This window comes from Pongo abelii, chromosome 15 (genome assembly GCF_028885655.2).
Source record: "Pongo abelii isolate AG06213 chromosome 15, NHGRI_mPonAbe1-v2.0_pri, whole genome shotgun sequence".
Taxonomy (NCBI): Eukaryota; Metazoa; Chordata; class Mammalia; order Primates; family Hominidae; genus Pongo; species Pongo abelii.
The window spans coordinates 104994059-105011062 of NC_072000.2; the positions used below are offsets into that span (position 1 = coordinate 104994059).

At 58.8% G+C, this 17004-nt stretch overlaps 1 protein-coding gene across 3 annotated transcripts in view; it reads right to left on the reverse strand.

Annotated features, from left to right (window-relative positions):
* Positions 1–16351, reverse strand: part of BEGAIN (brain enriched guanylate kinase associated) — a 49817-nt gene extending 33466 nt beyond the window's left edge. For 2 of the 3 annotated variants that reach the window (XM_054530537.2, XM_024231781.3), the window contains exon 1: positions 16158–16351. In XM_054530537.2, coding sequence (XP_054386512.2) covers positions 16158–16199 — 42 coding nt within the window. In that variant the 5' untranslated portion in view covers positions 16200–16351. The remainder of the gene's footprint in view (positions 1–16157) is intronic. The other variant, XM_054530534.2, reaches the window with a different exon arrangement.
* Between the last annotated feature and the right edge of the window lie 653 nt (positions 16352–17004).

The following is a 17004-nucleotide window of genomic DNA, read 5'->3' on the forward strand; positions in this document are numbered from 1 at the left end:
TGGGTCTTGGGCCAGTGGGTGGGGGCCATGAGGATGAGGAGTCTGTGGGGTGCTCCAGGGTTCCCACTGTGAAGTGAGGCGGCAGGATCTCCCTCAGGGAGGCTGGGAACACAGGGTGCACACTGGGTGCTCTTGGGGGACAGTCCTCAGGGCACAGTCCCTCCCCGCCTCTGGGCGCTGTCCAGCCCCACTCACACCCACTGCCTCTTCCTCCAACACACCTCTTCCCACCGTCTGCCTTAAGTCCCTACCTCTTTCTGGTGGTCCAGCCCAGCAGCCACCTTTATCTCCTGACCCCTCACAGGAGCCCTGCCTGTTGGCCACTGGACCCTGCTCTCTCCTCACTCCCACCTGTGGCCATCTGGGTCCTGATGATGTGCCCATCCCTGCATGGGCTGAGCCCTGTGGAGCTCCCAGCTGCCTCCCTCCCACCTCCTACTTCCTTTTCTTACCAGCGTCGGGAGGGTCGCCTGGGTCAGAAACATGCCCGTCCACCCTTTCCTCCCCTGCTCTGTCCCCAGGGTGGCTTTGGACCCGGTCACAGAAATCAGTTCCATTGAAGTGTCACAGCAGCTTTGCTGGGTGGGTCTCATCAGCTGTGCACTTGCAGTTTATAGGCAGGAGCCTGGGGATTTGGGGCCAGGGCCCTTGCCATCTTCCCTGTGGCACCCGGGCACAGAGACTGGCACACAGTAGGGCCTCCCCAGACAAGGTGGAGGGAGTGACTCTGTGCCACCTGTCAGGCCTCCATGAGGGGTTGGTAAATACTGACCTGGCCCTGCCTAACCAGCCGACCCCCATGCCCAGCAGCCTCCCCTCGCCAGGCACACGCTGGCTACAGTGGCTGCCTTGCCGGCTCCAGGCTCACCTGGCCCATCCCTGTCTTAGGGTCTTTGCACTAGTTCCTTGCATCTGGAATGTTCTGCCCTGACTCTGCACGGCCGGGGCCTCCCTTCCCTGACTACCCATCTAAAGCATTGGTGACGCCCCAACAGTAGAGCTCCTCCATTCTGCCACTGCATCTCCCTGTGTCCAGGGCCTGGCGTGGAAGCCCTGCGGTGAGCAGGTGGTGTTGGCCTGAACGAATGCAGTGTGTCCTCGTCATTCTAACACCATCCGCGTCCCTTCTTCAAGCCTTCCCCTGCGCGGGAAGGCACGGAGCCCCTTGGTACCAGGCATCGTATCCTCGCAGAGTTCTGCCCTGGGAAACCCCTCTGCAGATGTGGGTCAGTCCTGCTGTGGCCCCCATAATGGAGCACATAAATCCTCTGCCGGACCATCTGGCCCCATTGCACGGCTGCCCACTGCCCCCTAAATCCGGCTGATTTCTGACACCATGACGAGGAGAGTGAGCCCACCTCTGCAGGGGGCCTGCCAGGTGATGAGGACCATGCCAAGGACAGAGGCCTGGGTTCCTGTCCCAGCTCTGCCTCTGACTCAGGCCAGCCCCACCTTCCCTCAGGGCATGGGGCTGGCCTCTCCAACCCCAACCCCAGTGCTTGGCCCCCCAGGACTCCTTACACCCACGCTGGGCTCTAGCTTCCTCAGTTTCCCCCAATCTTGTTGCCCTTACCCCTCCTTGAGGGGAGGAAATGAGCCTAACGTGTGGAGGGTGGAGGTGAGCCCTGGGGGGATGGGGCCTCCTCCGCAGCTGTGGGACCTTAGGCAGGGCTCTCAACCGCTCTGACTCTCAGTTACTCATCTAGGAAGGAAAGATGGAAAATCCTTCACTGGGAGCGACAAGGCGGCTGTGTGTAAGGGACCGTCCTGGGGACGGGGTGTGGCTGTTCTGGAGAGCCAGCCTTCTAACTGATCACTTGGGGCGGACAGCTTTCTAAGATGTTTTACATGGTACCTGCCTTGTGACATTCGTTTGGCAAACATTGACTGTGTGCAGATCCCTGTTCTGGGGGATTCAGCACCGGTCAGACTGGATGAAATTCTCTGCCCTCACTGTGCTGATATTGTCACGCAGGGAGACAGACCCCAAGAAAGGAATCAGTACACCACCCCTCCCACCCCGTATGTCCGACGGGGATAGGTGTACAGAGAAGGATGGAGGCAGGGTGGGGCAGGAAAGGGGTGCAGTGATGAACACAGAGGCCCGGATGAAGTGAGCTGAGCCCAGTAGCAGATGAATCCCGAGGGGCCACCGGAGGAGGGGGCGGGTGAGTCTGGGGGGAGGGGCTTCCGGAGGAGGGGGCGGGTGAGTCCAGGGGGAGGGGCTTCCGGAGGAGGGGGCGGGTGAGTCCAGGGGGAGGGGCTTCCGGAGGAGGGGCGGGTGAGTCCCGAGGGGGCCGCCAGAGGAGGGGAGGGTGAGTCCTGGAAGGTCGCTGGAGGAGCAGCCCTGTGGCTGTGCCTGGTGAGTTTGGGAAGCATCCTAGTCACCAGTGGAAAGGAGCAGCTGGGGTACGGGGCCTCTGCGCCCTCATCAGGACCTTGGCTTCTGCCATGAGGTGGATGGGAGCCCCTGGAGGGATGAATGGAGGCGTCTCCTTCACAATGCTGTGTGGAGAGGGGCAAGTGCAGGACCCCAGGGCATCCAGCCAGGCCCACGGGGCCTGGGCTGGAGGTGGGAGGGATTCTCAGATTCCCAGGCAGTCTAGAAGCAGAGACATGGAAGGAAGAGAACCCCTGAGGTGACAGATGCGTTGTGACCCGAGCAGCTGGAGGCAGGCGGGGGAACATGGGGAATTCAGGGCTGGTGGTGCCCCTTGGCCATCCCAGGGGAGACACCAAGGGCTGCGAAATGGGCTTGGAGTTCAGGGGAGGCTCCAGGAGATGTGAACCTGGAAATGGTCAGATCAGAGGTGACACAGCCGCAGCACTGGGGAGGCCGCCAGGGCAGCAGCGGTGGAAGGGGACAGGGGCTGGGACGGAGCCAGGGACTCTGCCACTGTTGGGGGTCAGGAGGTGAGCAGGACCAGCCAAGGAGACTGGGGAAGGGTGGGTGGGAGGTGGGAGAAGAGTCTGCATTAAGGGTGGAGGTGGTCCTTCGGGGGCTGTCTCAAGGAGGAGAGCGGGATCATCAGTGTCACGGGCTGACCCACAGGTAGGACAAGGACGGAGAGCCGCCTGGGTCTCGTGAACCCCAGGCATCCCCAAGGGCCTCGCCGGTGCTGGGCGCATGGTGGGGTTCCCCAGAGCCTCCGCTGCAGTCCCAAAGGAGCCGTGGGCTTTCCTGGCCTTATCTGATCAATGGGAGAGGGAAGAGTGCTTGCCCAGGGTTACCCAGCAAGTTGAGGATCTGAACCCAGGCCCTGGCTTGGGGCTGTCCCCAGATGGGGCCAAGAATATCTTTCCCCTGGGGAATCCGGGCACCTGGCCTTGGCTGCAGAGGAGACCCTGTCCCACCTGTGACCTGAGCCCTGGGTCTTGTCTAGGCTCTGTGTGACTTCATACAGGGCCTCCCTTTTCCCAGCTGTGCCCCAGTGCCACCAGGCTAGGCTGGTGACTGCGAACTGGCCTCCCGGAGCTAAATCTGGCCCACCAGCATGTTGTATTTGGCCTGCACAAAGGTTTTTTTTTTTTTTTTTTAAACATTTGAGCCAACATTTAAAAATTGGGAGTTTACATTTTAAAATCCGTATTTTTGGCTTCTACTGAAAATTTTGGAAGATCTGGCAACGTCGGCCCACATTCCCACATGGCAACAGTCAGCGGGGCTGGGAAGCAGCTGCCCCCTCTCCAGGCACCTTGGGGGTCCCCCATTCAGGAAGGGGGCCATCCACATCTGAGCTTTCCCTATTATCGGGAGGCTGAGGCCGGGAGGGCAGAGTGACTTATTCAAGGTCACTCAGCCAGAAAGCCTCTCAGAGAGGATCCAACTGCAGCCTTGGGGACTTGCATTGGGGGTGTTGTCATGACCCCACCCAGGACCATGCCCCTTGCCCTGTGCTTCCTGCTCCTTCTTGACTTTTGTTCTCGATAAACATTGGATCGAGTCATTCACACTAGTATAAATGAGGCTCAGTCCCAAGTCTGTGATAATCGGAGGTCCTAGAGACCTTCTACAATAGCCTCTTGTTTGCTGACCAACGAAGAGGAGGACCAGAGACTCACCCATGGCCACTCAGCCAGGCAGGACTGCACAGGACAGGACTGAAACCCAGGGCCCTCCTGGGGCAGCAGCTTCCTCCCAGAAGTGGTTCATGGTGGAGCCCCAGGCATTGTCTCTCAAGAAACGGTTTGCAGGTTGGTGACTGGAAGCCAGGGATCTGCCTTGCTTCCCCAGAGCTACCCCTCCAGAAAGCATTCTGGGGACACAGGCTTGTCCAGGCCAGGAAGGTACGAGGCACACAGTGGGTGCTCAAATCAACAGACAAGCCCCTGTGAAGGGCTGGCATCACTATCTTTATCACCACTATCATCCCGGCGGCTGAATCCCTACCTTGTGCCAGGGTCCTTCCCCAGTTATCTCTAATGTCCCCATGGAGACACTGGGGGGAGTATGACTTGAGCCAGGGCACAGCCCAACCAGGACTCTGCTGGACTCAGCTTTCTGGGCCTCAGTGCCTGGTTTATAGAATGAGCCTGACCCTAGGATCACTTTCACAGGCTTGCTGTATTTGATCTGAGGCTGGAGCTGGGGGGCTCAGAGTTGGCGCCCATCATGAGATACGATCCTGGGGGGCTGGTGGGGGAAAGTGGGGTGCAGCAGGAGTTAGGCCTGGAGACCGGGGCCTCCAAGGCCAGGTATGGTCCAGCCCCTCCTGCTGGGGGTGATGCCACCTCCCGCTTCAAGGAGTCAAGCTGGGCTCCTGGGTGGGGCCACCCTGGCCAGGCCCCAGGGTGCAGCCTCGCCCCCTGAACACACTGTTGGGCCCCAACAGGCCCTGAGGCCCCGAGAGATATGTGCAAGAAGCCTTGGGATGGAATCCTCCAGGGCCTGGGTGGCACCAGGACTCCCCTGGGGCCCAGCAGTCCCCAGAGGATGGTCTGCGCGGTAAGCGGAGCCAAGAGCACCAAAGAAGCGGGGCTCCCAGCTCACCACCCCCGGAGGAGCAGGCGGGGACACAATGCTTATTAGGTGCCTGTGGTCATGACTGACTTTTCACTGCTGGGGAAACTGAGGCACGATGGGGATGGGTGACCTGTCCAGAGTCACACAGAAGGCCACTGACCCTCGAGATACACTTCCACCCAGAGCTGCCTGGCCCCAGCTGGCCGTGCAGACCTACAGGGAAAGGGCTGGCAGGGCTTCAAATCACCAGAACTTCCCACCCACCGGCCTGTCCCTGGCTAACCCTGGACAGAGCAGGCCACCTGAGGGCCAGCAGCACACAGGTGGCAGAGGTGGAGGGCAAAGTGCCTGGGCCCAACCCGGCTCCTCCACCTCCCTCCTCCTCTGTGCACTGGAGACATAATGATGGCGCCGACCTCCTGGGGTTGCATCCAAGCTGGGGGTCAGAAGCTGAGAACACTAGTCAATGCTCGGTGAGTATCAGCCACCGTGCTCACCCGGGATTTGTCCTCAGGACAGACCCCCTCCCAGCAGGAAAGCCTTCCTGGGCGGCTACAGGTTGATATCCCACAAACCCAGCCCACGGCCTCCGCCTCCATCCTGTGTTGGGAGAAGGTGGAACTGGGGCACAAGCAACATCCGGGCAGCCCAGGAGGACCCTCCCCGGCCCAGGGGACACAGATGGTACAGGGCATGGAAGGTCAGCACCAAGGTGGGGGTGCCAGCCCCTGGATGAGGTCTCATCTGCCCGACACTCTGCACAGCTCCATCCCCAGGACAGCCAAGGAAATCTCACCACATCTTTCGCCCATCCACCCGTCCATCTGTCTGAGTGAGGCCAGAGTGCATGTGTGGATGGAGTACGAGGAAAGAGCTCTACAGCCCAAGCCCGGACTCCCTGTGTCACCCGGGGCAAGTGGCAGCCCCTCACAACCTCAGTTTCCAACTCCATATAATGGGGGCAGCTATGAAAGCTCACCTCCCCGCCTGACAGGCCTATGGGACAGCCTGCCTCATGTGGGGTTGTCTCAGGTTCAAAAATGTAAAAGGATAATCACGGGAAAGCCCGAGGTAAACCACCAAGGCTCCGCCACAGTAGGGAGGGGATTATTATTGCTGTTATCATTACTATTCACGCATGTGCCTTCCGTACAGAAATAGTCTGCCTGCCCCAAAGCCAGAAATTTCACCTTAGAGATTCATTCTTTTGGCAATTAAGGTCTTTCCCGTTACAGATATTATAAAAGGGGTGTGGGGAGGGAACTCGGAGCAGGTCAGCCAGGACCTGTGGGGAAGCGGCACATGGGGAGGGAAGAGACCTCTGGGGTTGAGACTCACCCGACCTGGAGGCCTCCAAGGGGAGGCAGCCTGGCCTCCGAGCTTGCCACTGCCCAAGCAAGGCCCACTAGTTCCCACGGCCTGGCCTGGCCCCACTCTGCTTGCAGCTTCAGCGGCCGCCTCCGAAGAAAGCTGGGAGCTCAGGGCTGGGTCCTTCTTCCCTGGGGCTGCAGCTCTTGCAAGGGCCTCCTGGGCTAGGCCTTGGCCTCGATCCGCTGCAGAGGGCTCTGGGCTGCGGCCTCTGGGCACCCTGAAGGCCTCCAGGGTCCCAGGGTCCAGAACCCGCACAGTGACCTCATCCAGGAACCTGGAGAAGGGCAGTCGGGCCTCCCTCCGGCGGCCCAGGCGTGCAAGGGAGCCTGTGACAGCCCGGCTGCCTGTGTTCAGGGACTCTGGGGAGGATGGCCGGGCTGGCGACACCCGGGCCATTTCCTGGCTGGACCGAGCTGCCCAACTGTGGCAAGATGCTTTGCCCTTGGGGTTCCGACCTTGGCTGGGGCTTGGCATGTGACTTCGAAGGTCCTGTCTTTGCGCTTCCTTGATGGGGGCTTCTGTCCCGGGCTCCAGGAGGGAGCTGTAGCCGTCCTGCCTGGGACAGGTAGGGTTAGAGCCCCGTGCCTGGGAGCTGGCCCCTGAGAGCATCCTCCTTCGTCAGTCCAAGGTCCGAGCTCCAAGAGTGCCGTAACCAACTCCTCTCCTCCCATGGGGCCGGGATCCCTGTGCCCTCTTGGGGGCTGTGCCTCCTGTCCTCACAGGCCAGGGCCACCAGCCAGATGACCGCCTGCCCATTGATCCAGTGGCAGGGCCTCTTGGCCTCCCACCCCCAAATCGATTCTCACTAAATGAGAGCTGAGCTTCAGGGCTTAGAAAGTGCTAGAGAGGAGAAGGTCGTGTCCTGGGCTCTGCCTGGGGAGGCAGCCCGCCCTGAGTGAGCTCCCATGGTGCACAGGGCCCTGGGCTGGGACTCCCCCTCTCCTACTCTCACATCTCCTCTGCCAGGTGCGGTGCAGGGGCACAGAGGACAGGCAGTGGACAGATGGCCATGATGGCCACCATGACGGCGTGAGCACTGGGCCCGAAGCAGGGCAAACTGGAACTGCAGCAAACCAGCAAATGGGAGGGGGTGGCAGAGGCTGCGGGCAGCCCACAGTCCTCCCGTACATCCTTATTACAGAGCCTTCATTTTCTTTTGGGATACAGGGTAGTCGGCTAAAAGACCACCTTTCCCGGGCTCCTATGCAGCCAGGCCAGGAGATAGCCAATGAACTATAAACAGAAGTTGGGTGTGACTGCTGGCAGAGCTCTGCAAAAAAGATCAGACAGCCAGCCTGTGTCCTTTTCCCATTCCCCAACCTCCTGCTTCTTCTCTAGAACATGGAAGTGATGGCTGGAGCTGTGGCAGCCATTTTGCACCATGAGACAAACTTGTGGCAGAAGCCATATATAAAAGATGGAGGAGCAGAAAGACAAAAGGAATCCGGATCTCTCATGACCACTGAATCATCATCACACCAGCCCTGCATCATCTGCCTCTGGTACTTTTTTCTTTGAGATGGAGTTTCACTCTTGTTGCCCAGGCTGGATTACAATGACGTGATCTCGGCTCACTGCAACTTCTGCCTCCCAGATTCAAGCAATTCCCCTGCCTCAGCTTCCAAAGTAGCTGAGACTACAGGCGCCTGCTACCATGCCCGGCTAATTTTTGTATTTTTAGTAGACACAGAGTTTCACCATGTTGGTCAGGCTAGTCTCGAACTCCTGACCTCAGGTGATCCGCCTGCCTTGGCCTCCCAAAGTGCTGGGATTACAGGCGTGAGCCACTGTGCCTGGCCTGCTTCTGGTACTTCTTTAACTTGAAAGAAAAATAACCCCTTGTCTTTAAGCTATGGTTATTTCATCTCTGTTGGTAGCAGCTATGTGCAATTCTCCAATGATATACAGGGTTAGGGTGAGAAAAAGTAGTTGTTAACGCTATGAGCAAGAGCCTTTGGCACATGGAGGCCTGGGGTGTAGTTAGGTGGGAGTGGGGTCAGGGAGATAAACTTAGAGAAGGGTTAGAGCCAGACCTGGACCCTCCATCCTTTGTGTGAAGGGAGACACGCCTGCCCACTGCACCCCACACAGAGATCCTTCCTAGGATGCGGCTTTGGGGTGCTAGAGTGAAGGAAGGCTCTCCAGGGGTGGCAGCCCAGGCCCTTGGCCTGGCGGGCATTACCACCATCCCTGGCCTGGCCTCTGGTGTTGCTTGGAGAGAGGTTGAGGCCCTGTGTGATATGCTCATAGCTATACATCTGGGCTCTGTCTGGATGCCTCCATCAGGTGCTGGGGACCCCTGCTTTTCTGAGCTCAGCTGGACACCTCTCTGAATGCCCAAGGCACCCCTGACTGAGTCTGCAAAACTCAGTGCATGGCCTCACCATGGCCTCACTTGGACACCTGTGATCGTCCCTTCCTGCGGCTCCTGAGTCGATGCGGATCCAGCCCGGCCCATCCCACAAACACGGCAAGTATGACCTTTTAAAATCACAGACCAGGCTGGGCACAGTGGCTCATGCCTGTAATCCCAGCACTTTGGGAGGCCGAGGCAGGCAGATCACCTGAGGTCAGGAGTTTGAGACTAGCCTAACCAACATGATGAAACCCCATCTCTACTAAAAATACAAAAATTAGCTGGGTGTGGTGGCACCCGCCTGTAGTCCCAGCTACTTGGGAGGCTGAAGCAGAAGAATCACTTGAACCCGGGAGGCAGAGGTTGCAGTGAGCTGAGATCATACCACTGCACTCCAGCCTGGGTGACAGGGCAAGACTCTATCTAAAAAATAAATACATAAATAAATAAAAATAAATAAAATCACAAGCCAGGTGACTAGACAACGTCACACCTTCATATACACTGCAAGGCCCTGACAATTGCTGGTGTTTTCTCTCTCTCTCTGCTACCCTCCCGCCCCGTGCTCCCCCGTGCCAAGGAACGTCTCTCAGGTTCTGGATGTGCTAAGCTCTATCTGACCTCAGGGCCTTTGTACTTGCTTTCCCTCTGCCAGAAACACTCTCACTCTCTCCCTTCCCCTCCTTCCCATCATCTAATTCCCAGCTGACCTTCAGAGTCCCAGTTTCACAGCCTGTCCCCCTCTGTCCCTCAGATTAGATCAAGTACCCCTGCGGCAGCCCCTTATGGCCCTGGCCCCCAACTGTAATTAATGTTTGCAATTATTTATTATCTGTGTGTGTGTCCCCCCGTAGAATGTAAGTTCCACTGTATCCCAGCTCTTTGCATAGGGCCTGGCACATAGCAGGTGTTCAATACGTAGTTCTTGAATGACTGACTGAATGAATGGCATAGCAGGTTCAGGCTGTCAGTTCACAAACATCCCCAGCCTGGTGTGGGCCTACTCTGACTGGAAACAGGATGAGAATATAGGGGAGGGATCTCAGGCTCTTGGGAGGCCACAGTGTCCTCCTGCCACTCCATGGTCCCCGACAGTCGCCCCTCTACACCTGGACAGCCCTTCCCCAGCAGCAGCCGTTCAGCCCCTGCCCTATCACCAGTGGGAAAGAGACTTGGAGGCTGGCAGATCCAAGTTCAAATCCCTTCTCCGCACTCCAACAGGCCCGCGGGCAAGCCACATCCCCTCCTCATCTGTCAGGTGGGCATGGGGCAGAACTCAGCCCATGGCAGTGCTGGGAAGTGGTGTGAGCAAGGGACTTCAGGACTCATTAGCACTGGGGCTCTGATGTGGCCATTTCACTAGCTTGCATGGTTGCAGGAGTGTTCTGGGGGCTCTGGCCAACCAGTCCTCTGAGCTGCTTCCAGAGTTTCAGGCTGCATCAGGCAAGTTTCCGTTGTCATAACAACCTGCTGGCTCTCAGGCGCCTGGGCCTGAGGCTCTGAGGATGCTGCCGGCTGCCGTGGGCTCACGGCCTGGGCCTGATCACCTACCAGCAGCCTGGACAACCTCTCCTGGAGGGGCTTCCGGCTCCTGGCACCGCAGCCCCTGACTCTTGACTCATCTGATTCAGTCCTGCTTCCCAAGCCCCTCCTGCGTGCCAAGTTCTGTGCTGGGCATGCGTCATCACCCCAAATCCCCACCCGCCTCTGTGCAGCAGGACAGCCAAAGGCTCTATTTTCTGCTAAAAGAAGCAGGGTCTCAGAAAGGTGCAGTGACCTGTCGGAGGTCACATGGCTTGGGCATGGCAGGCCCAGGACAGAACCCCAAAGGTCAGGCACTCACATCCGCTTCCTCTCCAGATGCCCAAGCCCCTCTCCTGCTGCCTGGCACACACTGCCCTTGTGGTTGGAAAGCTGGCCCCTGCCAGCTCCGAGAGAAGGGGCATGAGGCTGCCCACTGCCTGCTGGGACTGGAGCAGGAAGACCAGGCCACAGGATGTTGGGAGGACCCTGCCGAGTGGGCAGGCACGCCGGGCTTCTGCTAACAGTGCCAAACATCACCTCGCTTCATTCTTACAGCAGGCCTGAAAGCTAGGAACAGCTACCCCGCTTCACGGAGGAGGAAACTGGGCTCTGAGGGGTCTCGGGTAAACCCCAATGGCGCGGGCATGCGCCGGGGCTGCAGCAGAGGCCAGCAGGGCTGTGGTCACCTTTACCAACCTTCCCCTCGTCTCAGCACAGAAGTTTATTTTTTTTCCTTTCTTTCTTTTTTCTTTTTTGTTTTTGAAACAGGTCTCACTCTGCTGCCAGGCTAGAGTGCAGTGGCGCGATCTCGGCTCACTGCAACCTCTGACTCCCTGGTTTAAGCGATTCTCCTGCCTCAGCCTCCCAAGTAGCTGGGATTACAGGCACGCACCACCACGCCCAGCTAATTTTTGTATTTTTAGTAGAGACGGGGTTTCTCCATGTTGGCCAGGATGGTCTTGATCTGACCTCGTGATCGGCCCGCCTCAGCCTCCCAAAGTGCTGGGATTACAGGCGTGAGCCACTGCACCAGGTCAGAAGTTTCTATTATTATCCCCCTTTTGCAGTTGAGGACACTGAGGCTCTGGGAATCTGCACACTTGTGCTCCTAATCACCTGCCCCGCTGTCCCTGGATTTTCCACGCTGGCCTGAGAATCTCCAAGGGCAGCCATGGTCTTGATGTTTTTTGAGTCCCCAGCACCCAACACAGGTTGTGCTGTCAGCACATGAATTCTGCCCGAGCTCTCCTTCCTCAGATAGGACATGTACACAGCTGTCCAGGTCTTCCAGGGAGATCCCTGGGCAAGGACACCCCTGTAGGAAGCCTGGCTGGCCACTGACCTTTAGAAGAGGCCTCACTGCTGCTTCCTCATTTCGTGAGTGGGTCTTCCAGGGCAACGAGGGCCTGGAAAGGCCGAATAGCTGTTAGTTTGGGTCGGCTTTTCTCCCACAAAATAGTCAAGGTGGGGTTAAGTCTCCGTGTCTGATCAGCCCCCTCCTGACCCTGCGCCTGTGTAGTATATGTCTCTGAAGCAGAGGGACATGGGGGTCTGTGAGCAAAACACTGGCATCTGGGAAATCAAGGCATGAGTGACCTGAAGCTTCACCCATTCAACCAACCATCCTTCACCATCCACCCCTGTGACAGCTCACCCATTTACAGGTGCCATCCACGCACCAACACATCCCTCTATGTCTGTGTCCATCACCCGCTGATGGGCACTCATCTGTCCACTGGTCCTCTCACTGCCGTCTCCATCTGTCCGCCTGCCCATCCCTCCATGTGTCTGTCCATTCCTCTGTTACTTGTGTCTGGTATCCATGCATCCATTGCTTTGTATCCATTTGTGCACTGAGCTGCTGCCTTCTCAGGCCTCTATCCACACATCCGTCAATATACACTCATCACCTGTCCATGCACTCACTCTTCCGGTGTCCATTCATTCCTCTATCCATCATTCATGGACATGTATTCAAGTATTCATCCACCCATCCCAGCATCCAGGCACTACCTGTATCCATTTATGTATCCATCCCTTCATCCATCCATCCAAAGATCCTCCCATCCATTCATCTACCAATCTTGCCTTGTGTATCAGAAGTCTCCCTCCCTCCACCCATGTATCACCCATTGATATTTTGTTCTATCAATCCAGTCCTGTATCCATATCAGCTTTTCCATCTGTCCACCCATCTATCCCTATCTTGCTACTTACATCCATCAACCTCTCCTCCCTTCCATCTATCCCTCTTTCTTTCTTTCCTTCCTTCCTTCCTTCCTTCCTTTCTTTCTTTCTTTCTTTTTCTTTCTTTCTCTCTTTCTTTCTTTCTTCTTTTTCTTTCTTTCCTTCCTTCCTTCCTTCCTCTCTCTCTCTCTCTTTCTTCTTTCTTTTTCTTCCCCCCTTTTTTTTTTGAAGGAGTCTCACTCTGTTGCCCAGGGGCTGGAGTGTAGTGGCATGATCTTGGCTCACTGCAACCTCACCTCTGCCTCCTGGGTTCAAGCAATTCTCCTGTCTCAGCTTCCAAAATGGCTGGAACTACAGGTGCACACCACCACACCCAGCTAATTCTTTTTGTATTTTTAGTAGAGACGGGATTTCACCATATTGGTCAGGCTGGTCTTGAACTCCTGACCTCAGGTGGTCCACTCACCTCAGCCTCCCAAAGTGCTGGGATTACAGGCGTGAGCCACTGCACCCAGCCTATCCCTCTAGGTTTCTACCCATCCATGCACTGCTCTATCCTGCTAGTGCTTCCCTTCCATACAGTATCATCCACCCATGCGTCCCCTTCAGCATGCCTGCATTGCTTCTCCACCTCATGCACCTCTTAATCCCAGCACACACCTACTGTGGGATGACCAGGTTTCCATGTCTGGCTTCCCCAGGCAAAGCCCAGGCCTGACCCATCTCCATCCCTGACTTGGGCTCAGGGCTTGCTGATTGAACCAATGACTGCAATTCCCCTGCTTGGCTCAGAGCTGAGCCCTGGCTGATCCCCACCCCAGGCAGACCACAGAGGCTGCTGTACTGTCCTCCAGACTCATGGCCTGTTGAGGCAAGGGCCACTTTTGAGTTCCCTTCCTGGCTAGAGGGGAGAGAAGAGCCCCAGCAGCTCCTAACTCCTGCTGTACTGGCCAAGGTCCATGTCTCCCAGCAAACTGTGGACTCGTGGAGGGCAAGGCCTGTGTCAGACTCACCTAAGTGACCCCAATGAGCAGTGTAGAGTGGGTGCTTAGGGATAGCATGTTAGGTGAGTGTAGAATTCACACACTTAGTCATTCATCATTCATTCATTCATTCCTATAATGATTAGAGCAATAGAGACACCTCTGGCCAGCTTCTCCCACCACAGGCTACAATCTGATGCCTGCTCTCAGGCCACAGAAGTCACTCCCCTGACTGTAATGGGTGTTAAGCTTCTGATACGGAGCCCTAGAGAGGAGACAGTGAGTCAGCAGCAGAGGAGGAACCAGAACCCAGGGCTGCAGACCTCCGTCCAGGCCTCTCCACTAAGGCTAGCGACCAGCTCTGCGGCAGGAGGGGGAGCCAGAAGAGAACCCTGCGGGGTGATTCTAGACCAACACGGCGAGTCCTAGGGTCACCCACCGATCTGTCCCAGGGATCCTTACCTCCCTTAGGGGGAGGAGCCACACCTCCCCACCGCCATGGCTTCCACACTCCAGCAGGACACAGCCTCTCTAAGTCTTGAGACTTGAACACTCTACACTCTCCCCATCACCTTCAGGCCTTGGGCCAGGCTCCTGTAACACGCCTTGACCCCTTCATTTGTTCAGCAGCTACTCAGCCCTTGGGCCCCACCTCTTCAGACCCTGGGTAATGATTTGTGGACTGTGTCCAATAGCCATGGACTCATGGGCTTCAGTCAATCCCATCCATCCATCCATCCATCCATCCATCCATCCCTCCCATCCATTCATCCCTCTCTCCCTCCCTCCCTCCTATACATCCCTCCCTCCCTCCCTCCCTCCCTCCCATCCATCCATCCATCCATCCATCCATCCATCCATCCATCCATCCCTCCCTCCCTCCCTCCCATCCATTCATCCCTCTCTCCCTCCCTCCTATACATCCCTCCCTCCCTCCCTCCCTCCCATCCATCCATCCATCCATCCTTCCATCCATCCATCCATCCATCCATCCATCCATCCATCCACTCTTCAACATCAGGAGTGCCTGCAGGAGTAGGGAAGCTCCTTCAAAGTGTTGCCGTGGAGATGATGCGTGGAAATGCTGATCCAGGGCCCAGTACATAGCAGGCGTTCCATAAATGGCAGCTATGTGGGCCAGACCCTGCGCCCAAGTCTTGGGAGAGTGGATGGAAGATCATCCAGATTGCTTAGGGCTCATTTCCTCTCCCCGGCCCTGGGCTCTGACAGGTGTCCCCCCACTCCACCCTAGCCCATGGAAAATTCATCCTCTAGGCTGAGGTTCTAGGTGGCCATCCCCTCCCCACTCAGCTCCCAGGTGCGAACAGCTTCAGGTTTTGACGACAAACGGAACGCGGAGCCCAGGAATCTATAAATATGAGACAAAAGCTGGGGAGGGCCCTTGGCGGCAGTGCAGCCGCCCATTGCCCAGAGCCCGCGTGCTGAGCCCGGGCAGAGCCGCATCTGCCACGGTGCTTGCTTTTCCAAGCCGCCCTGATTATAGTGAGAGTCGGGAAAATTAAGGGTTTGCAGGATGCTGCTGGGGCCCTCGCTGCCGTCTCCCCGCCCTGCGTGTCACAGATGCCAGGCAGAGCCACCCCCAACGGGCAGTTGCCCCTGCTGGCAAGACCAAGCCCAGCCTGGCAGGGCTGCACACGGCAGTTTGTTAGGGGCTTTTGCCCACAGTCCTCGTGGGAGCCTGGCCCTGGGAGTAGTGGGGGTCTCTGCTGCTCTTGGCAGGCAGAGAACTAGGGCCCAGAGAAGGAAAAGAACCTGTCCATGGCCTCCAGAAAGCCAGAGCACTGGGGCTTCAGACGGAGCCTGGCTGTGGAGACTCCGCCCCATCCATACCCCCAGGCCTGGACCCCGAGTCTGCACTGGCGGCCGACCTTGGCCATGCGGACTTTGCACGTGCAGTGCTCCCTATCCATCCGGCCCCACTCCCGGGTGCCCACTCTGCTCCCATTCTGCCGGCTCAGGAGACTCCAGCGCGTCGCCCACGCTGTTCCTGCCCTGAGGAAACCACATTGGGGATGGGGTGGGGCACAGACGAGGAAGGAAACACCTCTAAACCAAGCAGGAAGCGGAAACGCTGGGGCAGAAATTCCCATCCAACGTGCTGGGGCTCAGGGAGGGTGAGCGCGCCGGCTGAGCCGCTCTGGGCGAGGCCCTGGCCTCCCTGAGCCTCAGTTTCCTCGCCTGTAAAGGGGCAGGAGGATAGTACCTGCCGCGAGGTACTGAATGGGATGGTGATGTCCGAGGCTCGTGCGCGCCCACGCGCTGCAAACGCTCAATGAGGCGGCCCCGGGTCCAGCCTCCTTCCGGCTCCAGGGCCTTTCTCCAGCCTCCCGAGCAGGGGCTGGCCCTGCCCCCAGACGCAGGCGGGTCGAGGCCTGCCCCCACCCTCGCCACCCGCCCGGGACAGCGGCGGGTCCCCAGTCCTCCGGCCGCGCCCTGGGTCACCCGTCCCTCCTTTCCTCCCGCCGCAGGCGCGCGCGTGTCAGGGCGCAAGGACCCCGCGATCGGACCCTGGCGCTCCCGGCGGCGCGCGGAGGCCGGGCATCCCCGCCCCACCGGAGAGTGCCCAGTTCCCAGGAGACCCGGCCCGGCTCCTCCCGGGCCAGTGAAGCCTCCACGGCGGGGGCGCAGCGCGGAGGGGAGCAGGGCGGGGGGCCGGCCACCTCCCGCGCTGAGCGGGGACCGCCCCAGGCGTGGGTGGCGCCTGCCCCGCCTCCGCGCCCACGCCCTGCCCTCCCGGCTCGCAGGTACTCACCGCCCGGCGCAGCCGGCCCGGCCGGCGACCGCCAGTCCACATTGCCCCAGGGCAGCCTCGCCGCTCACCGCCGCCGCCGCGTTCGGGTCCCACCGCCGCCGCCGCTACCGCCGCCCCCTCCCCTCCGAGGCCGAGCGCGCCGGGAGCCGGCGCGGCCGGGGCTCCCCCACCCCGCCCGGCTTCCCGCAGGGAGCGCCCGCCCCCCGCCCCCAGCCCGGCTCCCCGCCAGCCCCGGCCCCGCGCAGCCGCGGCTGAGCCCGCGCGTCCTCCCCGCAGCGCCCGGCCGGGGCGCAAGTGTTGGGCGCAGGGCCGGGCAGGGGCGCGGGGGTGCGGCGTGCGCTGGGGCCAGGCGAGGAATGGCAGAGGGTCAGGGAATGAATGAACCCGCGCGAGCTTGAATGGCTGAGCGCGTGAATGAATGAGTGCGGTAGAGCATGCGGGGCGGGGGGAATGAATAAATGAGAGAACTAATGCACGGGCGCGAAGGTGAGTGACAGAGTGAATGGGCCCTTGAAACCCAGAGGCTGTCAGTAACGACCTGCCCAACCTTTTCATCGGTCCGTCCATTCAATCCCTCAACATTTATTAGACACCTACTGTGTACCAGCTAGCCCTGCTGTAGGCCCCGGGGGCTACAAGCTCCTGCCCTCGCAGAGTCACAGTTTACAGATGAGAAAACCCTGGCTCCCAAGGGTGCCTCCTGGCCAAGCTGCCCGTTTCCCTGCCCTTGCTCTGCCCCAGCCCCCAGTCGGTGGCTTCCAGGGCCTGCCTTCTCCCCAAGGAGCTCTCAGGAAGGGAAGGTGGCTTCAGGAGGACCAGTGTTGCCCCCTGCCTATCCCTCCAGTCT